The 26,886-nt window shown below is 45.4% G+C and overlaps 1 protein-coding gene across 1 annotated transcript in view; it reads left to right on the forward strand.

The window, feature by feature from the left end:
- Positions 1-26,886, forward strand: part of MRPS11 (mitochondrial ribosomal protein S11) — a 60,327-nt gene that overhangs the window by 2,215 nt on the left and 31,226 nt on the right. The window contains exons 2-4 of the mRNA XM_040342399.1: positions 9,746-9,850; positions 16,561-16,659; positions 21,850-21,979. Of these exons, the coding sequence (XP_040198333.1) occupies positions 9,746-9,850; positions 16,561-16,659; positions 21,850-21,979 (334 nt within the window). The remainder of the gene's footprint in view (positions 1-9,745; positions 9,851-16,560; positions 16,660-21,849; positions 21,980-26,886) is intronic.

A 26,886-nucleotide genomic window follows, 5' to 3' on the forward strand; every position in this document is an offset into this window, starting at 1 on the left:
TCAGCTGTCGGCCAATGACAGCTGAACCGAGTTAGTAATCGGCTTCTTTTTTTTTTTCTCAAGCTGACAGTGTGAGGAGAAAAAATAAAAGCCGTTTTACCGTCTGGAGTAAATGGGACATCGGTTCTGCACACTCCAGACCCACTGCTGCTAAGCCGTGCCCACCAGTGCCACCTCATTAGTGCCACCTCATAGGCACTTTTTTCCTCACACTGACGGCGCATGAGGGGAGGAGAGCCGATAACCAGAAAATCCACACAGAGACATATACACTGATAATTAGGGCACTGATCATCCATGCCCTGATAATCAGTGATGCCCCAATCAGTGATTCCAATCGGTGCCCGTCAGTGCTCATTAATGACTGTCAGTGATGCCTGTCAGTGCCCATCAGTGATGCCTGTCAGTGATTCCAATCAGTGCCCATCAATAATGTCTGTCAGTGCCCATTAATGATGCATGTCAGTGATTCCAATCGGTGCCCATTAATGATGCCCGTCAGTGCTCATTAATGATGACTGTCGGTGATGCCTGTCAGTGTCCGTCAATTATGCCAGTCAGTGCCAATCAGTGCTGCCCATCAATGATGTCTGTTGTGCCCATTAATGATGCCCGTCAGTGCTCATTAATGATGACTGTCAATGCCCATCAGTGATGCAGTCAGTGCCCGTCAATTATGCCAGTCAGTGCCCATCAGTGCTGCCCATCAATGATGTCTGTCATGCCCATTAATGATGACTATCAGTGCCCATCAATGATGCCTGTCAGTGCCCAGCTTCTTTCAAAATGTAACATCCAAGCAGCATCACAGATGTGAGCATACATACATGTTTATTTACATACAATCACTTTTTTTTGCAAAAATGACTGCAATTCATAAAACCGTGCAATATTTCCGCTGGCCGCTAGGTGGCGCTTACATTGAGGTCGGCGTAGAATATGCAAATGAGTCGCTACACCGATTCACAAACATACGCTTGCCCGTCGCAGTAAATTTACGCCGTTTCCGTAAGAGATACGCGGCGTAAAGATAAACATGCCCCCTAGGTGGCGTATCCAATGTTAAGTATGGCCGTCGTTCCCGCTTCGCAATTTGAAAATTTTACGTCGTTTGCGTAAGTCGTCCGTGAATGGGGCTGGGCGCCATTTACGTTCACGTCGAAACCAATGACGTCCTTGCGACGTCATTTAGCGCAATGCATGTCGGGAAATTTTAGGGACGGCGCATGCGCAGTACGTTCGGCGCGGGAACACGCCTAATTTAAATGATCCACGCCCCCTACCCGGATCATTTGAATTAGACGGGCTTGCACCGGGGGATTTACGCTACGCCGCCGCAACTTTACAGGCAAGTGCTTTGTGAATCAAGCACTTGCCCGTAAAACTTGCGGCGGCGTAACGTAAATGTCATACGTTACGCCGCCGCAGTTTTGCGCGAGTCTACGTGAATCTGGCCCAATGACACAAATTTTAAGAAATAAAAAATCCTGTGGAAAGAATACTGACCTTGACCCTGATCTTAACACTAACCCTGAGGCTGACCTAGATCAGACTTTGATCTAGTGTTTATTTAGATTTTTTTCATATATTTATTAATAATAATATTATTTTATAGATAGATATATAATATATATATATATTTTTCTCAAGTCGTCTTCCAGGACGGCACCTTGAGAGTAGACTGGCTCCACCTGACAGGAAACACAATCAGAAAGAGGTTTAAAAGCCCCGCCCCTCCCCGTGCACCTCAGTTATTGATTGTGTTTCCCACCAGCGAAACAGTTTATTATTTTTTGTCAGACCTAAGGCCTGGGGCTGGTGGTCCCCCTCCGGGTACTGAGCAGTGGGTCCTGGGAGGCTGTCCCTGCCTCAGCTAAAGGTGTAATGCCTGTCCCGGGGGGTTTTCCCCGTGTGATAGGGGGGGGGAGGAAGATTGCAAACAATACCCCCCTTCTTTCCTTTCTGTAGGAATCCCTGGGATAGTGGCTATCCCAGTACTCCTATTTGGCCATGTTCCCTCTCCTCCAGGACCCCTTACCTGCTGGGCGGGTGTGAGGGCTTCCTCAGCGTGGCTCCGGTGTACTGTCCTCCCGGGGACATTTTCGAATGGAGCCAGCAGTCGACGCCGCGTCACAGGCGGTGTGCGGTGATGACGAAGTTCCGCTTCCGGTCTTCACCAAAATGGCGGCCGCCAGCGGCGTCGGCTCCTCGCTGTTCTCACTGCAGCAAGGAGGAGAGTGGCGCCTGCACGACTTCGCTATGGATGCATCGCTAGGAATGCAGATACCTGGTTAACCAGACTTCTGGAGCATGTACCTCAAACCTCCAAGTTTAAAGAAATAAGAGATTCTCTTACAGTCATAGGCAGTGCGGTAGCCTATCTTGCAGATGCATCGATTGAAACAGTCCGATCCTCTGCTAAGACGGGTGCTCTCGTCAACGCCGCCAGAAGGGCGGTATGGCTCAAGACGTGGGAAGGTGATCTTGCCTCCAAGACCCGTCTATGTGCCCTGCCCTTTGAAGGCACTCTTCTCTTTGGGGCAGGACTTGATCAAGCTCTAACTAGGGCCTCAGAAAAGGGGAAACGGTTCCCCCCAAAACCTAGACCTAACAGGAGAAGATTTTTTCGAGGCCCCCAGAATAAAAACCGACCTTCTGACCGAAGATCGGCCTTTAATAAGCGATGGATCGCGGGAAAGGATAAGCCAAAAGGGGGTATCCTTTTCCCCGATCCCAAACCCGCAGGTAAGGACTCCAAGTGACTTAAGAGTCGGGGGAAGACTCTCCCAATTTTTTCCAGCCTGGGAGAGTATAACACGAGTCCTCACATTTTGCAAATAGTGAGGGAAGGTTACAGATTGGAATTCCGCCAACTTCCCCCCCCAATATTCCTCCTCACTCATCTACCCCAAGATCCCCTCAAGGCAGCTGCCCTTCTGGGAAATGTGACAGATCTAGCTCAGCAGGGAGTCATAATCCCAGTTCCGCCAGGACAACAGGGTCAGGGGGTGTACTCACATATTTTCATGGTGCCCAAACCTTCGGGGAAATTCCGATTGATCATAAATTTAAGACCTTTAAATACCTTTCTCCTCTACAAGAAGTTCCGCATGGAAAACATTTACAGTCTCAAGGGACTGTTGTTAGAAGGAGTCTTTATGGTAACCATAGACTTGAGGGACGCCTACCTCCATGTCCCAATCTTCGGGGACCATCGAAGGTTCCTCTGATTTGCCATTTCCTCCCCTCAGGGGATTCAGCACTGGCAGTTCACCGCACTCCCCTTTGGTCTGGCCTCCAGCCCAAGGGTTTTCACGAAAGTCCTGGCAGAGGTGGTCGCCTTTCTACATCTGAAAGGGATCTCCCTTGTCCCCTACCTGGACGACCTACTGCTTTTCAACCCCAGCCGAGAGCTTCTTCTCTCGGATCTGGCCACTGTCCTGACTACTCTGGAATCTTTGGGATGGATTGTAAACAGAGAAAAATGTATCTGGGTTTCCTGATAGATTCCGTAGAGAAAATGCTGGTTCTTCCAGAGGACAAGATCCAGAGACTCGGGTCAGTGGTCAGGTCCGTCATGGGTTCAATAGAAATTTCCCTCAGGCAGATCATGAGGTTACTGGGACTGATGACCTCATGCATCCCAGCGGTCCCATGGGCCCAGCTTCATTACAGAACCCTGCAGGCCTTCCTGCTCTCCTCCTGGGACGGGAAGGACTCATCCCTAGACTCCAGGGTCAGCATCCCGGAATCTGTAAAATGCACACTGGGGTGGTGGCTCATTCCTCAGAATTTGGAGGAAGGCCTCCCATGGAACCAGACAAATCCTCTCAGGATAACCACGGATGCCAGCTCCTGGGGGTGGGGAGCCCACATGTCGGGTCTCCAGGCCCAGGCGTCCTGGGATCGTCAACAAAGCAGGTCCTCTTCCAACTTCCGCAAATTATTAGCGGTCGGGAAGGCCTTGGAGGCGTTCGAGGAGAGAGTCATGAACCAAGAAATACAGATTCTCTCCGACAACGCAACCACGGTGGCGTTCATAAATCACCAGGAAGGCACCAGGTCCCGTTCTCTTCTAAGGCTGTCCTTAGAAATTCTGGGTTGGGCAGAACAGAGAGTCCTCTCCCTTTCAGCATTTCACATCAGGGGAGCCCTAAACCTAGAAGCGGACTTTCTAAGCCGCCAACCCATCCTCCAGGGGGAGTGGGAATTAAATCGAGAGGTCTTCGACTGGGTTCGACATCGTTTCGGCAACCCAGAGATAGACCTCTTCGCGAACAGGAAGAACAGGAAGGTAGAAAGGTTCTTCTCCCTCTCCCGGGATCAGGGATCGGAGGGTGTGGACGCGTTGGCCCAGGCCTGGACATTTCAGCTGGCCTATGCCTTCCCTCCCCTGAGTCTGATCCCAAGGGTCCTACAGAAACTGAGTCGCTCACGAGGGAAGCTGATCCTGATCGCTCCCCAGTGGCCCAAAAGAGCTTGGTTCCCAATGTTAGAACATTGGTCAGTTCTTCCCCCCCCTTCCTCTCCCGGTCCGAGTGGACCTTCTGCGGCAGGGACCGATCTTTCACCCAGAGCCCGACTTTTTCAGTCTGACGGCCTGGTACTTGAGAGGTGGAACCTGCAGCGGAGAGGTTGTTCGGAGAAGGTAATAAATACCCTTTTGGCTAGTCATAAGGAGGTCACTAGAAAAATCTATGCTAAGACCTGGGGGGTTTTTTCACGCTGGTGTGCAGCCAGGCAAGCCCCACTACCTGAAATATCTGTCATCCTGGAATTTCTCCAGGAAGGAGTTGATCTAGGACTAGCCACAAGAACCTTAAGAGTACAAGTAGCCGCCTTGTCCTACTTTTTAGACAAGAGGCTGGCCCTGGATCCGCTGATCAAGAGGTTCCTGTCGGCTAGGGATAGGTTATCCCCTATTCAAATCTCCAGGGTTCCCCCCTGGGACCTCACCTTGGTTCTAGACCATCTATCCAAACCTCCGTTTGAACCGATAGACAGCATTCCGGTTAGGCTGTTGACATTTAAATTCTCTTTTCTTCTGGCTATTACTACGGCCAAAAGAATAGGAGACATGCAGGCGCTCTCAATCAAAGAGCCTTATTTTCGTCTTTTTGAAGACAGGGTAGTCCTAAGTCAGGATCCCCTGTACCTACCTAAGGTGGCAACGAAATTTCATAGGTCACAAGAAATTATTCTTCCTTCATTTTGCGCAAATCCACAGAACGAAAGGGAAAAGACCTTCCACTGTTTGGATGTAAGACGCTGTTTGTTAAGTTATTTGGAAAGGGTGAGCGAGTTCAGACGCTCATCTCACTTGCTAAATTAATTTTTCAGGACAGAAAAAGGGTTGCCAAGCATCTAGAGCCTCTATATCTAGGTGGATAAGACAGGCAATTTCATTAGCATACATTAAGGCTGGCAAAACAGTACCTAAAGTCAAGGCACATTCCACGAGATCTATAGCAACCTCCTGGGCAGAGAGAGCAGGAGTTTCAGTGGAACAAATCTGTAGATCAGCAACGTGGTCAAGCCAGAACACCTTTCTCAAACACTACCGTGTGGAACTTCTGTCACCCCAAGACTTGACGTTTGGCAGAAGAATCCTGCAGGCAGTTGTCCCGCCCTAAGGTAGGCCTGAGGGTTACTTGCTTATCTCTCAAGGTGCCGTCCTGGAAGACGACTTGAGAAAATACCAGTTACACTTACGGTAGCTGTTTTTCTGTAAGTCTTACAGGACGGCAGGCCTATTTCCCACCCTGAGGAATTTATATGGTTTGTATTTTTATATACTGGTTCCCGTGCTCTAATGGTGGTTACTTTATCACTAACTGAGTTGCACGGGGAGGGGCGGGGCTTTTAAACCTCTTTCTGATTGTGTTTCCTGTCAGGTGGAGCCAGTCTACTCTCAAGGTGCCGTCCTGTAAGACTTACAGAAAAACAGCTACCGTAAGTGTAACTGGTATTTTTCTATCTATAAAATAATATTATTATTAATAAATATATGAAAAAAATCTAAATAAACACTAGATCAAAGTTTGATCTAGTGTTTATTTTTATTTTTTCATATATTTATTAATAATAATAATATTTTATAGATAGATATTTATCTATAAAATAATATTATTAATAAATATATGAAAAAATAAACACTAGATCAAAGTTTGATCTAGTGTTTATTTTTTCATATATTTATTATTATTATTAATAATAATAATATTTTATAGGTAGATAGAAATATATATATATATATATATATATATATATATATATATATATATATATATATATATATATATATATAATTTCTATCTCTATCTATAAATATTATTATTATTATTAATAATAATAACAATAATAATAAATATATGAAAAAATAAACACTAGATCAAAGTTTGATCTAGTGTTTATTTTTATTTTTTCATATATTTATTAATAATATTATTTTATAGATAAATATCTATCTATAAAATATTATTATTATTGTTAATAAATATATGAAAAAATCAAAATAAACACTAGATCAAAGTTTGATCTAGTGTTTATTTTTTCATATATTTAATAATAATAATAATAATAATAATAATAATTAATAATAATATTATTTTATAGATATATAATATATATATTTTTCATCTATCTATAAAATAATATTATTATTATTATTATTAAATATATGAAAAAATAAACACTAGATCAAAGTTTGATCTAGTGTTTATTTTGATTTTTTCTTATATTTATTAATAATAATAATAATAATAATAATATTATTAGATAGATAGATAGATAGATAATATATTTTTTTTTCTATCTATCTATCTATCTATCTATCTATAAAATATTATTATTATTATTATTATTATTAATAAATAAATGAAAAAATCAAAATAAACACTAGATCAAACTTTGATCTAGTGTTTATTTTTATTTTTTCATATATTTATTAAGAGAAAATAATATTTATTATCCATCTCTCCATCTCTCTATCTCTGCAAGAACAAAGAAAGATACAATGTGATACAACCTAATGGGTTTTACTTCCTTCCTTTGCCCCTACAAACTAAAAGCATAATGTGCTAGTATGCATCGCATACTAGCACATTATGTGACACTAACCTGCAAAAGAAGCCTGCGTCGTCCCCATTGCAGGCCGCATCCATGTTTGTCCCTCCTTTTTTCCGGCTCTGTGATTGGCCGGAGCCCAGTGACGTCGCTCCCACATGGGAGCCGCCAGTCACGGCACTTGCTCACGAAGAAATGGCACGGAGGGCCTTTTTGTTTGCAGCGCATGCTCCGATGACATCATCGGCGCAAAACACAGTTAATGCCTCCTAAATGGCGCACATTTAGGAGATATTTACAGTACCTAATAGGGAAGCCTTATTGTAGGGTTACCTATAGGTAGAATTTCCAGACCGGTTTACAACCTCTTTAAAGGGTCACTAAAGGAAAACATTTTTTTTTGCTGAAATGACTGTTTACAGCAGACCTGGGCAAACTACGGCCCGGCGGACCTTTTAATCCGGCCCACCCCCGCCGCCGAAACCGCCGCCACGTTAATCACCGCGGCGGGGAACATTAGACAGCGTTCGTTTGAACAGCTGTTTTCCCCTGCCGCGCATAGACACTCCCCCTTGGACGGATCTGTCCAATCGCAAGCAAGGGGGAGTCACATAGACACTCCCCCTTGCTCGCAATTGGACAGATCCGTCCAAGGGGGAGTGTCTATGGCATAGACACTCCCCCTTGGACGGATCTGTCCAATCGCGAGCAAGGGGGAGTCACATAGACACTCCCCCTTGCTCGCGATTGGACAGATCCGTCCAAGGGGGAGTGTCTATGCGCAGCGGGGAAAACAGCTGTTCAAACGAACGCTGTCTAATGTTCCCCGCCGCGGTGATAACAGTAGGCAGGGCCGGGAGGGGTCACACGCATCCACTTGTGCCAACACACGCAGCCACTTGTGCCAACACACGCAGCCACTTGTGCCAACACACGCAGCCACTTGTGCCAACACACGCAGCCACTGTTCCCAAACACAGCCACTGTGCCAATCACACGCAGCCACTGTGCCAATCACACGCAGCCACTGTGCCCATCACACGCAGCCACTGTGCCCATCAAACGCAGCCACTGTGCCCATCAAACGCAGCCACTGTGCCCATCAAACGCAGCCACTGTGCCCATCAAACGCAGCCACTGTGCCCATCACACGCAGCCACTGTGCCCATCACACGCAGCCACTGTGCCCATCACACGCAGCCACTGTGCCAATCACACGCAGCCACTGTGCCCATCAAACGCAGCCACTGTGCCAACACACGCAGCCACTGTGCCAACACACGCAGTCACTGTGCCATCAATTGTTGCCACTGTGCCCATCACACGCAGCCACTGTGCCATCAATTGTCGCCACTGTGCCCATCAAACGCAACCACTGTGCCATCACACGCAGCCACTGTGCCATCAATTGTCGCCACTGTGCCCATCAAACGCAACCACTGTGCCATCACACGCAGCCACTGTGCCATCACACGCAGCCACTGTGCCATCACATGCAGCCACTGTTTAATCAATTGTTATTGATTAAACAGTGGCTGCCTGTCCCCAGCCTCTGTCCCCCTCCTGTGTCATGTCCCCAGCGTCTGTCCCCCTCCTGTGTCATGTCCCCAGCGTCTGTCCCCCTCCTGTGTCATGTCCCCAGCGTCTGTCCCCCTCCTGGGTCATGTCCCCAGCCTCTGTCCCCCTCCTGTGTCATGTCCCCAGCCTCTGTCCCCCTCCTGTGTCATGTCTATAACAAGTACTCGTACCAGTTTTCCAACAATGATATTTACTGCTTTTTATAAAGAAATACAATTGATTTTATGCAGTATTGAGTTTAGCCTTTTGGCCCGGCCCTCCAAAATATTTTTAGTTTCTCATGTGGCCCCATCGAAAAAATAATTGCCCACCCCTGGTTTACAGGGTATAGAGACATAAAAGTTAACTGATTCATTTTAAAAATGATTAAAAGTAGATAAAAATCAATCATATAATGTGCCTCTAGTTTCACTTTCACTTTTAAACTGGCTTCATGTTTATGTGAAGTAAAGAGACCCACAGAACAAAAACAAACAAATCCAGGGCAGTGTTTTGTTTTTAAAATGAATCTGATTGGTTCTGGGAAGTTTTAGACACACAGTAATGACAGCTTAGACCACCGTGAGAAAGCTCCCAGTATGATGGTTATAAGGAAACAGGCAACCAGGAAGTGTGGAGATCACAGCAGAATTACAGCTACTTCAAAGCAAAAACGAACAATGAGGACATAAAACCAGTACTGCAGTAAGGTAAAGGAAGCTATTTAGCTAAAAAAAAAATCCTTTAGTGACCCTTTAAGTTCCAATTATGTGTCACACAGCGTTGTCCTGGGTTCAGATATTCACCTGTTGAGCGGATTTAGTGATCTGCCGCCATCCGCTGATCAGGTGCAGCAGTCCCGATCCTGCACCTCCATCTTGGTCCTCCCCCCAGTCACTCATTTCCCATCATGCCCTTCAGGATCCTTTTGGCTCTGGATAGTGATTGGAGGATCAGTGTAGTAATCCTTCTCTTCCTTTTTGTCCACGTTGTTGTTTCATGTGTGTGAAGGGGAGATTGCCGATAACAATCCATGTGTGAGATGTCACTATACCTGCATTTCACCTTCTATATGGTTAGTTGGATTATTTTTAGTAACCGATGTTTCCTTTCTTGTACCCAGAGCGATAAAAAGTTCCTGGTGCCGAACTGTACTTGTGAGTGCGCAGAGATGTCAGAATACCGCAAGTGATGTCAACGCGGAGGAGGAAAGGGTCCCGAAACACAGGTAACCCTCTAATACTGAGTATGGGAAGGCATGATGGAGTACATGTAATGGCATCTTCCCAATATTGTTTTGGTGGTTTGCACCTTTTATTCAAAGTGGTATTCAATATTAACCACTTCATTACTGGGCACTTAAACCCCCTTCGTGCCCAGACCAATTTTCAGCTTTCAGCGCTGACGCATTTTGAATGACAATTGCGCGGTCATACAACACTGTACCCAAATTATATTTTTATCATTTTTTTCCCACAAATAGAGCTTTCTTTTGGTGGTATTTGATCACCTCTGCGATTTTTATTTTTTGCGCTATAAACATAAAAATACAGAAAATTTTGAAAAAAAACACAATATTTTTTACTTTTTGTTATAATAATATCCCAATTTAAAAAAAAAAAAAAAAAAATTTCCCTCGGTTTAGGCCGATACGTATTCTTCTACATATTTTTGTTTAAAAAAATCGCAATAAGCGTATATTGATTGGTTTGCGCAAAAGTTATAGCGCCTACAATATAGGGAGTAGATTTATGATTTTTTTTTTTTTTTTTACTAGTAATGGCTGCGATTTGCGATTTTATTTATTTTTTGTTTTTTTTTTGTCAGGCCTGCGATATTGCGGCGGACGTATCGGACACTTTTGACACAATTTTGGGATCATTCACATTTATACAGCGATCAGTGCTATAAAAATGCACTAATTACTGTATAAATGTGACTGGCAGTGAAAGGGTTAACACTAGGGGGTGAGGAAGGGGTTAAATGTATTCCCTCATTGTGTTCTTACTGTGTGGGGGGAGGGGACTGACTGGGGGAGGTGACCAATGCTGTGTCCCTATGTAAAGGGACACAGATCGGTCTCCTCTCTCCCTAACAGCACGTGGAGCTCTGTGTTTACACACAGATCTACGTCCTGCTGTGTCACCGACGATCGCGGGTGTCTGGCGGACATCACGGCCCTGCCAGGCACTCGCATGGGCTCCCGAGCGATGCGCCGGGCACGTTGTTTCCCCGCTGCGCTCCCCCAGCGGCGCGCACGGGGAATCACAACAACAGGATGTCTAAAGACGTCCACTCGGCACTTGAGAGCCGCGCTGTGGACGTCTTTCGTCTATAGCGCGGCCCTCTAGTGGTTAAAGTGGTTGTAAAGGCAGAAGATTTTTTTTTTATCTTAAAGGGGTTGTAAAGGTAAATGTTTTTTCACCTTAATGCAACCTATGCATTAAGGTGAAAAAACATCCGACGGTACCGCCCCCCCCAAACCCCCGTTTTACTTACCTGACCCCTCGAAAGTCCCGCGCGCGTCCATGTGGTCCTCTTCGGTTCCCAGCCTGGCCGTTGATTGGCTAAGCTGGACGGATTGATAGCAGCGCAGCCATTGGCTGGCGCTGCTGTCAATCAGAGGATGACGTGGCACGGCGGGGGGGTGGGGCCGAGTGATACAGTCGGCGGCTATGCCGGCCGCTTGTCACGGGAGCGCGCTCGCAAAAGCTTTCCACCGTGCGAGCTCGCTCGCATGAAGGTGGAAAGCTTTTGCGAGGAGGAGCCGAGACAGCTGCAGAGTGACCCCAGAAGACCGGGTTCGGGGACACTCTGTGCAAAACGAGCTGCACAGTAGAGGTAAGTATAACATGTTTGTTTTAAAAAAAAAAAAATTGCCTTTAGTGTTGCTTTAATTCATTCATTCTATGCTTTTAAGATTAAAAACATTAGGTGTGTAAGGCCCCCCCCCCCCCCAATACTTGCCTAAACCCCATCTTGATCCAGAAAGTATCTCGACTGCCCAGGACTCCCCTCTTTGGCTGAGACAGCAGAGCGGCGCCATTGGCTCCCACTGCTGACAATCAGTCAGCCAATGAGAAGAGAAAGGGGGGGGGGGGCACAGCTCAATGTCTGAATGGACACAGGGAGCTGTGGCTTGGGTGCCAGCATAGCAAGCTGCTTCCTGTGAGGGGCACTCAACAGGAGGGGGGGGCAGGAGAGACGAAGAGGGATCCAAGAAGAGGAGGATCTGTAAAGGTACAATTCCCCCCCCCCCCCCCCCTAAATAGCTTCCTTTACCTTAGTGCAGTCCTCCTTCACTTACCTCATCCTTCCATTTTGCTTTTAAATGTCCTTATTTCTTCTGAGAAATCCTCACTTCCTGTTCTTCTGTCTGTAACTCCACACAGTAATGCGAGGCTTTCTCCCTGGTGTGGAGTGTCGTGCTCGCCCCCTCCCTTGGACTACAGGAGAGTCGGGACGCCCACTAACACACAGCTCCTTTATCTGCAAAGTAGAGAGCGTCCTGACTCTCCTGTAGTCCAAGGGAGGGGGCGAGCACGACACTCCACACCAGGGAGAAAGCCTCGCATTACTGTGTGGAGTTACAGACAGAAGAACAGGAAGTGAGGGTTTCTCAGAAGAAATAAGGACATTTAAAAGCAAAATGGAAGGATGAGGTAAGTGAAGGAGGACTGCACTAAGGTAAAGGAAGCTATTTAGGAACAAAAATTGCACCTTTACAACCCCTTTAAACTAATACTTTGTTGAAACACCTTTTGATGTTATTACAGCACTCTGTCTTTTTGGGTATGAGTCTATCAGCATGGCACATCTTGACTTAACAATATTTGTTCACTCTTCTTAGATAAAAACACTCCAGGTATGTCAGATTGCGAGGACATGTCCTGTGCACAGCCCTCTTCAGATCACCCTACAGATTTTCAATGGGATTCAGGTCTGGGACATTCCAAAACTTTAATCTTCTTCTGGTGAAGCCATTCCTTTGTTGCTTTGGATGTACGCTTTGGGTCGTTGTCATGCTGAAAGATGAAATTCCTCTTCATGTTCAGCTTTCTAGCAGAAGCCTAAAGGGTTTGTGGCAATATTTCTAGATTGTAAGCTCTATCGAGCAGGGCCCTCTGATCCCTCCTGTATTGATTTGTATTGTGACTGTACTGTCTTCCCTGATGTAAAGCGCTGCGCAAACTGTTGGCGCTATATAAATCCTGTATTATTATAATAATAATAATAATAATATTGACTGGTATTGGGAACTGTTCATAATTCCCTCTACTTTGAGTAAGGGCCCTGTTCCAGCTGAAGAAAAACAGCCCCAAAGCCTAATGCTGCCACCACCATGCTTCACAGTGGATATGGTGTTCTTTTGGTAATGTGCAGTGTTGTTTTTGTGCCAAACATATCTTGGAATTGTTGCCAAAAAGTTCAACCTTGGTTTCATCAGACCAGAACACATTTTCTCACACGCTTTTGGAAGAGTTTTCTTCTTGTCTTTTCATCAGTGTTGGAGGGATGTCCAGTTCTTGGTAATGTCACTGTTGTGCCGTATTTTCTTCGCTTGATGATGACTGTCTTCACTGTGTTCCATGGTATATCTAATGCCTGGGAAACTCTTTTGTACCGTTCTCCTGACTGACAATGATATCCCTCTGATGCCTTGGAAGCTCTCTGCGGACCATGGCTTTTGCTATATGATGCAACAAAGAAAATGTCAGGAAAGACCTACTACACGGTTTGACAAATTTGCTTGGAATCTAGGAGCCAGCTAAAAAAGTTAGGAGCCAGAAAACGCTCCCCGTCCCGCCAAGCTCGCACGCAGAACGCGTTCATGAGTAGCGCCCGCATATGAAAATGGTGTTCAAACCACACATGTAAGGCAGGGCTCGACAAATCCAGGTCGCCATGGCGACTAGAAATAGGGTCCTGGCGACTTGGCACCAGATTGCCCCCCCTTCTAAGCCATCTGGTGGTGAGCCGTTGGTATTACTCGTTATTACCACCAGATGTGTAAGCTGGCGCCATCTGGTGGTGGCCGTTGGTATTACAAGTTAAGCATTACAAGTTAAACAGCAATTCTAATGTAATTTTTCACTATTTTCACTGCCATCTTCTTCCCTCTAATTATAACCCCCAAACATTATATATATTTTTTATCCTAACACCCTAGAGAATAAAATGGCGATTGTTGCAATACTTTCTGTCACGCCGTATTTGCGCAGCGGTCTTACAAGCGCACTTTTTTGGGAAAAAATTACACTTTTTTTAATTAAAAAATAAGACAACAGTAAAGTTATCCCCATTTTTTTTTTAATATTATGAAAGATATGGTTACGCCGAGTAAATTGATACCCAACATGTCACGCTTCAAAATTACGTCGGCTCGTGGAATGGCGACAAACTTTTACCCTTTAAAATCTCCATAGGCGACGTTTAAAAAATTCTACAGGTTGCATGTTTTGAGTTACAGAGGAGGTCTAGTGCTAGAATTATTGCTCTCGCTCTACCAATCGCGGCAATACCTCACATGTGGTTTGAACACCGTTTACATATGCGGGCGCTGCTCACGTATGTGTTCGCTTCTGCGCGCAAGCTCGTCGGGACAGGGCGCGTTTTCTGGCACCTAACTTTTTTAGCTGGCTCCTAGATTCCAAGCAAATTTGTCAACCCCTGATGTAAGGTATTACCGCGAATGTTAGAGCGAGAGCAATAATTCTAGCCCTAGACCTCCTCGTAACTCAAAACATGCAGATCGCCTATGGAGATTTTAAAGGGTAAAAGTTTGTCGCCATTCCACGAGCGGACGCAATTTTGAAGCGTGACATGTTGGGTATCAATTTACTCAGCGTAACATTATCTTTCATAATATAAAAAAAATTGGCTAACTTTACTGTTGTCTTATTTTTTAATTAAAAAAAGTGTATTTTTTTTTTCCCAAAAAAAGTGCGCTTGTAAGACCGCTGAGCAAATACGGTGTGACAGTATTACAATGACCGCCAATTTTATTCTCTAGGGTGTTAGAATAAAAAAATATATATAATGTTTGGGGGCTCTGATTAGAGGGAAGGAGATGGCAGTGAAAAACGCATTAGAATTGCTGGATTGCGGTTTTACTTGTAATGCCAACGGCCACTACAAGATGGCGCCAGATCACAGAAGGAACTTAGGCCTGCAGAAGGCCGCAAAGCCGTGGCCTCAATTACCGACCGGCGCGGGGCAGCCGTGATCGCACGACGAGGGAGGTGGGGGCGCACGGAGACACAGGATCCTGTGTCTCCGTGCGCCCTGGCCGGTAATTGAGGCCGCGGCTTTCCGGCCTTCTGCAGGCCTAAGCTTCCCCGGGCACCAGGTCACTATTTCTTGTCGCAATTGCAACTGGGCGCCCGGATTTTGTCGAGCCCTGACCTACTAGAACAGCTGAAATTAATTTGGAGTTAATCAGAGGCACTTTAAATGATGGAAGGTGAGTACTGACTCCTTTAACATGAGTTTGAATGTGATTTCTTAATTCTGAACACAGCTACATCCCCGGTTATAAGAGGGTGTGCACTCTTATGCAACCACATTTTATTTTATTTTTACTTTCCCCCTTCTAAAACATTTCAGTTTGTTTTTCAACTGAGTTGTACAGGTTATAGGTCACATTAACCACTTAAGGACCGCCTCCTGCACATATACGTCGGCAGAATGGCACGGCTGGGCACAAGCACGTACCTTTACGTCCTCTTTAAGTGCCCAGCCGTTGCCGGTCCGAAGCTCCGTGGCCACGGACCTGATCGCCGCTGGAGTCCCGCGATCGGTCCCCGGAGCTGAACAACGAGGAGAGCTGTGTGTAAACACAGCTTCCCCGTTCTTTACTGTGGCGCTGTCATTGATCGTGTGATCCCTGATATAGGGAAACACGATCAATGATGTCACACGTCCAGCCCCGCCCCCCTACAGTTAGAAACACATACAAAGTCAGACTTAACCCCTTCAGCGCCCCCTAGTGGTTAACTCTCAAACTGCAATTGTCATTTTTCACAGTAAACAGCGCATTTTTATAGCATTTTTTGCTGTGAAAATGACAATTGTCCCAAAAATGTGTCAAAATTGTTCGATGTGTCCGCCATAATGTCGTGGTCAAGAAAAAAAATCGCTGATCGCCGCCATTGGTAGTAAAAAAAAATGTTTTTAATAAAAATGCAATAAAACTATCCCCTATTTTGTGAACACTATACATTTGCGTAAACCAATCGATAAACGCTTCTTGCGATTTTTTTTTTTTTTTCAAAAATAGGTAGAAGGAATACGTATCGGCCTAAACTGGGGGAAAATGTATTTATTTTTTTATATGTTTTGGGGGGATATTTATTATACCAAAAAGGAAAACCTATTGCATTTTTTTTCAAAATTGTCGCTCTATTTTTGTTTATAGTGCAAAAAATAAAAACCGCAGAGGTGATCAAATACCACCAAAAGAAAGCTCTATTTGTGGGGAAAAAAGGACGCCAATTTTGTTTGGGAGCCACGTCGCACGACCGCACAATTGTCTGTTAAAGCGGCCGAATGCCGAATCGCAAAAACTGGCCGGGTCCTTTACCTGCATTTTGGACCGGGTCTTAAGTGGTTAAAGGTGGGAAAAAGTTCTGAAAGGATTTATCAAAAATATATATTTTTTTTTTTTTACATCGCAGAAACCTGATATCTTAACGGGGGTGTGAAGACTTTTTATATCCATTGTGCCTAGGAAGTAACTGAAGAAATGTAAGGGGCGGGGGAGGCGACGGGTAAAAAAAAAAAAGCATAAAACCAATAAATATAATATACCTATTTTACTAATGCTAGCAGCATAAGGACTAAAAAAAAGTCAGTGCTGATTGAAAGAGTGAAGTTCCACCTTAAGGTGAATGTGATTTGGCTATGAAGTACAATAAACCTGTATACAATATTTTACAGCCTGTTTCCGCCTATTCCTGGGGAGTCCAGCACTTTGCGATGGGATGGAAAAAAATTTGAAGAGTTGCCAGTTGTCCATATAAAAGCCACATACAATAAGTAAGTGAAAACTATCCTATCCGTAGTAATAAGGCTATTCGTATTGTTTGCTCGTTTTAATTAAGAATGTTTACTTTCATTACATTTCATTGATTAAAGGGGTTGTAAAGGTACAATTTTTTATTTATTTTTTCCTAAATATCTTTACCTTTAGTGCAGTCCTCCTTCACTTACCTCATCCTTCCATTTTGCTTTTAAATGTCCTTATTTCTTCTGAGAAATCCTCACTTCCTGTTCTTCTGTCTGTAACTACACACAGTAATGCAAGGCTTTCTCCCTGGTGTGGAGAAGGCCTATTGGGGTGAGCAGGAGTGTCAGGACGCTCTCTACTTTGCAGATAAAGGAGCTGTGTGTTAGTGGGCATACTGACACTCCTGCTTGCCCCCCCTTCAAGAGGCTTTCTCCACACCAGGGAGAAAGCCTTGCATTACTGTGTGTAGTTACAGACAGAAGAACAGGAAGTGAGGATTTCTCAGAAGAAATAAGGACATTTTAAAGCAAAATGGAAGGATGAGGTAAGTGAAGGAGGACTGCCCTAAGGTAAAGAAAGCTATTTAGGGATTTTTTTTTATTTTTTTACCTTTACAACCCCTTTAAGACATCATCACATACAATGCAGAACCAATAGTCCTGCATTGTATGTGAGGGCCCACAACCTGGAGTATCAGAGAAGAATGGAGTGCTGGAAGCTTTCCAGAATGAGGAATAAGATCAGTATTACAACCCATTCCTCTACCTCTACACTTAAAGCGGAGTTCCAACCACAATTAGCATTTTTTAAATGCATGTCCTTTCATCCTGCGTTTTTATAATATAAATCCGGTCACTTACTATTTTACAATCCGCCGCCGGTCCACATAGATATTCAAAAAAGATTTATAAAGTTATGAGTTTATAAAGAGTTATAAAGTTTATAAAACTATGTCTACACCGTTGTCATTTTGCTTGTGGGCATTGTGAAGCCTACAAGCACTTACTTCCTGGAAGTCTTGGATGGGGAGTGATAATTTGACAGCGCACTGCATCCTGGGAAATGATGACACACATTTCCCAGGAGCATTAGAGGGAGATGATGTCAGAATCCTGGGTGGATTCAAAGGCAGATTTTGTGGGACCGCATAGCAACAGGCATTTCCAGATGAGTAAAAAAAAAAAAAATTTTTCTTTACTTTTTTAGGTCTAATAAGCACAATAATGAAAAACATTTTTTTGGATGGAAACTTCACTTTAATAAGCACTTAACCCTCGGAGGGGTACCAACAGCAAGGGAATCCAGCCCCCCACCCCAAATTCAGTGATCCATTCAATGCACTTGCATGAGAGCCGACTGAAATTGATACCAAGCTCATGGATGCAGTAGCAGTCGCCATAAGCTTGCTTTAACCCTTGAACCTCCAGGATGTTCATAAACTTATCTGATCTTGGGTCAACAAGGGGTTACTGATTGTCAGGCTTTCTGTATTTGGAAAGACGGGGTCTATTTTTCCTTCAAACTGTGTTCTTGGTTAGGAGCCCACCCTATGTCACTCTATATGATGTAGTGGGGGAGAGTCTCACATTGTCACAATGATGGGAGACAGCGGCGTTCAGTAAACACATGGCTGCCATCTCAGTCATCAGCCTCAAGCTGAGCGCCGGGGTTGGTCCTTCTGGGCCCGCTCGCCACACGCCAGTTAAGTGAAAGGTACCTAATGAATAGCAATCAATATTGTTTGAATTGCAAGCAGCTGTAATGCATTTGTCTTGCCATGTCCTGCTATGTAATGCCGCCTGCCATGCTGGAGAGGAACGGGGGAACGGGCTGCCTCCCTGCGTGCCGCACAGCGTGAGCTGCCGATGGAATAACTAAAGTGTTTAATTGAAATGCAGAACAAAACAATGAGATTCGGGAAAGAAAAATAATGGGTCCCAGCTCTGTTTTCTTCATGGAAGTTCAGAACTGCTCCTTGCACGGTCCTTTCATCAAATGTTGAATTGGTGGAGGATTGATCTAATCGTTAAAGAGAACCAGTCACACATGGATCTATACTGGAATTAGAAAATTCATTCTGTGATTATTGTAACTGTTAGGAGGGTTTACTTCCACTTTAACTGTATGCCTATCGGTTTCAGCCAAGGAAGCTGCCATCTTTTTCTCTGTTTTAATCTTCAACTGCCATGATGCTGCACATGTGATCAGTTATGAGACCAGCCGTTGGACGGTTTGACAGTTTGGTTGGGAGCACAACCAATGGGAGTGTTACATTTCCGGCACATGCCGGAAATGAAACTGTTTTATTGATGGGTTTACTTCCGCTTTAAAGGAGATATATGGGCAAAGCTTTTTTTTTGCCTTACTTCTCCTGTAGGCCACAGGAGTGCACTTAGTTCTGCTTTCCTGCGACCCAGATTCAGTTGACAATGGGCTAAAGTCGGCTGAAATCACAGAGCCGGTCCAGGCTCTGCAGGGTTCCTGACAATGTCGTGATCTACCCAGATTATTGACCAGCAGCTGGCTGCACAACGCTGAGAGCCTGAGCCAGATGACCCCAACCCCTGCACAGCCTGGTGCTCTGGTGAGCCCTGGAGGGACAGAGTATAGAGCGGTAACTTACAGTCACTGCTCTATGCTCAGAGGGGACCTGAGAACTGAGCAATCAGCCGTCTTTGATTGCTCAGCCCCCGGTGGGGAGACAGCATCAAACTGATGATGCAGCTGCATTTACATAGGTTAGGTGTGTATGGCCGCGTACACACGATCGGTCAAAACCGCTGAAAACGAACTGAAGGACCGTTTCATCGGTCCAAACCGATCGTGTGTGGGCAACATTGGTCAGTTAACCTTCGGTCAAAAAAATTAGAACTTGCTATAAAATTTAACCGATAGGTCAAAACCGATCGTTGGTATGCAAAAGCATCGGTTAAAAACCCGCACATGCTTGGAAGCATTGAACTTCATTTTTTTCAGCACGTCGTTGTGTTTTACGTCACCGCGCTCTGACACGATCGGTTATTTAACCTATGGTGTGTAGGCACATCAGACCATCAGTCAGCTTCATCGGTTAACCGATGACAACGGTCCTTCAGACCATTCTCATTGGATGGACTGATCGTGTGTACGCGGCCTAAGTGTGCTATTTTATTTTGTTTTTATTTGTATCCCATACTTCTTTTTTATATAATTACATGGTAATAATTTCTCTTTATTTTTGCTATGGCCCTGTGTTTTTATACCATTGCTATCCCTAGTGAAGTTATAGATTCCTTTAAAAATGAATTCCAGCAATTCAGCAACTTTCTAGAAATGTTCTGGAATATTAAGGATCAAGTCCAGAGAGGCTCCTGCCACCTCCTGATTTATGGTGAGCATAGGCATTGCTATACTTTCGGATGTTGGACATTCTGGTCTTGGCTCCTGCAGCTGCAAAGTCACATGCAGCCACTGTGCTCACACCTCCCCTCCTCCTGCCCTATCACGGAGTGCTTTGTATTCTGTGAATCCATTCCCAAAATACAACTCCTTCTGTAAATGGACAGCAGAGTGGAGAGGTGGGCAGGGGCTTGGCTATGAGAAGGAAGCTTCTCTCCTATCAAAATGCCAGATGTATAGTGATAGCTGTACTCCCATCACTTAGTAAAATTTTCCGAGGTAAATGAAAGAGATGAGTCCACGAGGTGGCAGGCACCCTGTTGGACCTAACCCATGGTAAGCGAGCTCATTTTAGAAAGTGGCTGAATTCCTGGAGTGAAATGAAAAATTAATAAAGCATATCCTTCTATAGTGTGTACTTGCCTCTATCCAAGTTGCCGAGTGTGGTCTCCTCTATCATTCCTCTGCTATCTGAACGAGTTGCTTCTGACAGGCTATGCAAAAAAAAAAAAAGGCCTGTGGGCCGAATCTGACCCCCTAGGGCATGGGTTCTCAACCTGTGGCTCTCCAGCTGTTTCAGAACTACAATTCCCATGAGGCATTGCAAGCTACTGACTGTTACAAGCATGACTCCCAAAGGCAGAGGCATGATGGGACTTGAAGTTCTGCAACAGCTGGAGAGCCACAGGTTGAGCACCCATGCCCTAGGGCCTAGGCAATTTCATGTGGCCTTCGTACCCAGGGCTTCTTTTTCAGCCAGAATGTGGTGGACCTCTGGTCTGCCACCTTCGGCTTTCGTCATCTGCTCACCATTGTCGCTTGTAACCACAGAAGCCTTGTGTGTTTATCAGGACAGCTTTCCTCCCGGTGGCTCTCGCAGATCCTTGCCTATCCTGCACTCTTGGTGGGATGGGGCATCAAGTGGTAAGCTGCAATGTGATCCCAAACCGTGCACAGCTGCCGACCAGTGATCTCCCTGCAAGTGAGAGGGAGGCAGAGCCACCTACACTGCCGGAAGGTACCAGAGCTGGGTGGGGTGGCCGAGATGTGAGGTAGCTTCGGGGGGGGGGGGGTATTGGTGAGATGAGGGCTGTGAAGGGAGATTTGTGCAGAGGTGGGAGATGGGGAAAGAGTGGCGTAGAGGTCAGAGCCAAGGAGGGGTGGAAGTAAGATGTGGGCAGCCTGTGACAGAGGGCTTAACCTGCACACCACTAAACCCTGCACTGTATGGAGCGCACCCCTGAACTCTGCACTCTTTACACAGTGTGCCTCTGAACCCTGCACTATGTACACAGCACACCCTGAACTTTGGGGTGGTATGTGGTTGAGTTCCTGCACCTATTCGCTAAGAAAAAAAAGCCCTGGATTAATGTATATAGTCATACAGATACATACTGGCCTTTTGAGGGAAACCATAATACTGATGTGGCCCACAATGAAATTGCGTTTTAATACCCCTGACCTCTGCTAGACACCAGACTATCCTTGGAGATTGGCCCCCGCCATTCAACGCACAGCAAGTGATCAACAACCTCAGCTGTGCATGTTTCCCTATGACACAGTGTAGAGGGGTGTGTCCATTCCCTCCACTCAGATCTCATATTACACTCAGCACCCTGCTCTATGCTTTTGAATTGTGTTTGTGATCTCAGAGACCTGCGTGCCTTCTGGAGATGAGAAATGCTGTGTAAATTCATTTTTTATCTCCAAGGCCAGTCACTTTACTGGGTATATGGAAGAGTTTACAATCACGTTGTTAATAATTCATTTGCTGTAATTTTTCCAGTCTGCATGTTCAATGGATGTACATACATGTAATGTATACTTCTTCTATGTTGCAGCACACATCTTCAGATCACAAGCTTTGACAACAAGTCTTTAGTGCGTACATCGTGTGGTACAGAAGGCTTCAGAAATGCCAGGAAAAGCTCTTCAGTAGCAGCCCAAACAGCTGGGATGGCAGCAGCAACTGTGAGTCTTAAGCACTGAGCCTGGTGGGTGGAAGTGCATAAAAAAAGTGCCTTATTCTTCCCAGAAGTGTGTGTGTTGTGTGTGTGTGTGTGTTGTGTGTGTGTGTGTGTGTGTGTGTGTGTGTGTGTGTGTGTTGGAGCAGAAAAGTGGTGATCTACAGGACTGTTGGAGAATTTGTAGTCATGAGGTCCTGTATTTTTGTTTGTGCAACTTGCTTGGCACTGCTGCCATACACCGAACGCCTTGGCCCGGATTCAGAGAGCAATTGCGCCTGCGTAACCATAGTTACGCAGCGCAATTGCTGACTTGCGCCGGCGTTACGAATGCTCCTGATTCAGGAACCTTGTAACGCCGACTGCAGCCTAAAATCTGCGTGGCATAAGGCTCTTATGCCACGCATATTTTAGGCTGCATTCTTGCGATGGCCGCTAGGGGGCGCTCCCATTGTGCTCAGTGTATAGTATGCAAATTGCATACTAACACCGATTCACAATGTTGCGCGAGCCCTGCGTACGCAAGTTACGTCGTTTCCGTACGGCGTGTTTAGCGTAAGGCTGCCCCTTCTAATAGTAGGGGCAGCCAATGCTAAAGGATACCCGTCGTTCCCGCGTCGCCAAAATTGAATTTCACATCGTTTGCGTAAGTGATTCGTGAATGGCGCTGGACGCCATTCACGTTCACTTGGAAGCAAATGACGTCCTTGCGACGTCATTTGCCGCAATGCACGTCGGGAAAGTTTCCCGACGGAGCATGCGCTCGGCGCGGGAGCGCGCCTAACTTAAATGATTCCCGCCCCCTACGGGATCATTTACATTAGGCGCCCTTACGCAGGACAATTTTAAAGAGCGCACACGCAATTTACGGAGCTACTGCTCCGTGAATCGCGCGCAGCGCAGATAATTTGCGGGGGGGGCGCAGGGCAAAAACGCTGCCCTGTGCCTCCGTAAAAAAGGGGCAAATCTCTTTGAATCCGGGCCATTGTCTTTATTATTATTATAATAATAATACAATTTTTTTTTTTTTTTTTAATGAATACAAGGCTTTTTCTGATTGGAAGGCATGTCACAATCTCCACCTTGTCCCCCTCGTCCAATCATTGAAAAAGTTGTTCTGTGAATGGTGGCAGTACCCCCTGTGGTCAGTGTGCAGAGGGGCAGCCGCTCGGCACAGGACCCAGAAGTTCATGGCAATTGCTGTATTAGTGCTGACTACTACATCGATCGTCCACTTACTCTCGTCCATTAGCGAGATGCATGCTTGCATTGTATCACTCTGGTTTGCGGAAACGGCTCTTCCAGGAAAACACACAGCAGCTGTCGCGGGCACAGGCAGCAATAAAAACATGACAGGGATTTCTAGACTATTCCTCCTCCTATCCAAATATAAAACCGCCAGGCTATACCTGGAACTTCAATGAGAGATTGCCAAATCTGCTAAAATGTCATAAAGCATTATTTTTAGAGACCATCACAAATTTTATATCCAACAATAAATATATTTTTTATTCTTCTTTTGTGTGTGCGTGTTGCCTTCAAAGCAAGGGGGTCCTCTTTCCTATACTTTTAGCACTGATCACTGTATTCGTGTCACTGGTCCCCAAAGTGTCAAGTTGCAGGTGTCAGATTTGAGTCTCGCTATAAGTCGCTAATCGCCCCATTACTAGTACAAAAAAATAACATAATCCATAAATATGTCCCATAGTTTGTAGATGCTTTTAACTTTTGTGCAAACCAATCAATATACGCTTATTGGGATTTTTATGTTTTATCTTTACCAAAAATATGTAGAAGAATACATATTGACCTTAACTGCTGAAGAAATGTTATAATCTTTTTTGGGGATATTTAATTAATAAAAAATAAAAAAAATTATATATATATATAATGTGTGTGTGTGTGTGTATGTGCAAACTATTGTTCCTGGGCTGTACTACGGGTACAAATAAGTGCAATTTTGTATTGCATTCCTGTGACCCGGTTTCGGCAGAGAGCGGACTGAAGTCCAGGCACCGCATCATCATGACAAAGTCTGGACCCGCCAGGTACCTGGAGCGATACCTGTCTCAGCGAGCCACTGAGAGCCTGAGACAGCCACTATACTCTATTTTATATTTATTTATATATATATATATATATTAGTATAGAGAGAGATGGATATATCGATATCTCTATCCTGCCTAACACTGACACCAATTTAAATGCTTTATTAAAAAAAAAAAAATCCTGGCCAAAATTAGGGAACGACCGATTCTTGGGATGGCCGATTATTGCGGGCCGACATCTGCATTTTCCGAAAAATCAGTAAATCGGTATCGGTCACAAACTAGACTAATATTGATGATTTTGGTCTCCATGGGCCGCGGCCGTCTTTTTGGGGCCCAGAAGCCTTTTTGGGCCTAACGGAGTCTGACAGGCCTCCCTTGCCTCAAGACTTGGATGGACATGCCAGCCACCCACCCACCCACAGCAAGAGCCAGCCAGGCCTCGTTCATCACACCATGGTGCACTGCAGACAGATGTCCGGTTTGAAATTTGTATGTTTTTTTTTTTTTTTTTTTTCTCCACCATCAGTTTTCATGGAGGTATGGTGTGAAGATCGAGCCCTTAATGTTTAATTTTAATAAACATTAATATGTTCAGTTTATACCAGATTTGTGCATACAATTTTTATGTTTAAAGGTTTAAATGTACAAAATATCGGCTAACGGCAGGAGAGGTGGCCGAAATATTAGTGTCTTATCGACACCAAAAAAACATTATTGGTCGATTCCCTACCCAAAATATGCTAACCCTGACCTTGCCCTTTGGCCCTTACCAGACCCAAATGCTAACCCTGGCACTGACTTGGATCAAATGGGAGTTCTGGGTCCTGATCATTGGTACGAGACTCGGAGCTCCCACAGAGAACCCGGTATATGCTGGGAGTGTTATGCAGCGCAAAGACAGATACCATATTTGCCGTCATATAAGGCGGCTGGGCATATAAGACGATAGTAATGCGTTGTTTAAAAAAAACGAGGCCGTAGCCTGCCGGGTGCTCTGTAAAGCTGAATGTATTCTGTATATGCGCTGCTCAGGAAATCCCAGCGGGCGATGCACTCTGTTAATGACTACAGAGCCTGCTAGGATTGGAGTAACAACCTCCTGCCAATCCGAGCAGGCTACATAATGTAGCCTGCTCTGATTGGCAGGAGGTTGTTACTCCAATCCGAGCAGGCTCTAGTCATCAACAGAGCGCATCGCCTGCCGGGATGGATTGGCTGAGTGGCGCATATACAGAATACATACAGCTTTACAGAGCACCCGGCGCAGGGGTCAAGTCCTGGGGGAAAAAGTTTGGGAACTCCCACCCAAGATCCACTCCCCCACCAAAAAATAAATAAAAAATGATACGCTCATATGCATAATTACTAAACCGCATGTTTTTTTCTACTGTACCCTGGTAATCCTTTGTTACTGGCCGCTTCCTGTATATGGATTCATCGGGTAGTGTGCGGGTATTCCGTCACTTCCTCGATGCCGCAATGTCTCCTGGGAGCTTTTGTCATTGTTCTCAGGAGACGTTGCGGAGGTCTGCCACGGGATTTAGAAAGAACTTTAAGCAAGTTCTTTCAAAGTCCTGTGATAACTCGCGGCAGACCTCCGCAGTGTCTCCTGGGAACAATGACAAAAGCTCCCAGGAGACATTGCGGCATGGAGGAAGTGACGGAATACCCGCACACTACCCGATGAATCCATATACAGGAAGCGGCCAGTAACATAAAGGATTACTAAGGTTCGCCTACCCCTGACAGTGACACGAGCTGGGCATCGCCGCTTAGTGAAGGATTGGCTCGGGCGGCTCGGCTGCTCTAGTCCTGCAAAGGGAACGGAGTTCCTGCTGTGAAAAAAGTGCAGGGACTCTGTTCCCGCAGGACTTGAGCCCTGACCCGGCGGGCTAATATTCATCGGGCAGCTGCTTCATCTGGCGTATAAGGCGACCCCCAGTTGTTGGCTGTGTAATTCCGGTGTAAATGGTCGTCTTATACGCTGGAAAATACGGTATACAGCCCCATGGGGGAAAGCCCAGTCCAGTGAGGCCGCATATATATGTTTACTGTCGACGTGAAGGGGGTTAGGGTGGTATTAAACCTTTCAGTTTAAGATTGCATATCTTTTCATCATAAATAACTATGTAATCAATGTCCATAATTGATGAATTCATCGTATGTTCATGGGCTTCCAAAGTGCTCATATTTTCAAATGTATGTGAAGTGCTCCAGTGCAGGCTTCGGAAAGGGCGGACCTTGCGTTTTTTTTTTTTTTTTGTAAGATCTGATTTAAAGTGATGCTAAAGTCAATTATTTTTTTATTTTTTTGGTGTGTTTAAAAAAACACTAACATGTTATATTTACATCCTCTGTGTAATGGGTTTTGCACAGAGCACCCCTGATCCTCCTCTTTTTGGGTCCCTCTTCTGTGATCTGGCCCCTCCCTCCTGCTGAGTGCCCCCACAGCAGGCAGCTTTCTATGGGGCACCCTGAGCCAAGCAACAGCTTCATGTGTCCATTCAGACATGCAGCTGTGGCTAGGCCCTGCCCCCATCTCATCGGCTCACTGACTTGACAGCAGCAGGAGCCAATGGCGCTCCACTGCTCTCTCAGCCAATCAGGAGGCAGAGACCTAGGCAGCCGAGTCTCTCCTCCCAACATCACTGAATCGCGATGGTGCTCAGGAAAGTATTAGGGGTCTGCTGCACACAGGTTTTTTTAATGTATAGACCGGGCATCACTAAATGGCGGACCGCGGTCCGGTTCCGGCCCCAGTGGCCATTCTATCCGGACCGCAGCCCCGCCAAGTAGTTTCCTGTGTGTCCTCTGTCACCGGCTAGTTCGCTCGCCCGCCTGCCTGCCTCTGCGGATGCCGCTC

Source organism: Rana temporaria, chromosome 3, assembly GCF_905171775.1.
Source record: "Rana temporaria chromosome 3, aRanTem1.1, whole genome shotgun sequence".
NCBI lineage: Eukaryota > Metazoa > Chordata > Amphibia > Anura > Ranidae > Rana > Rana temporaria.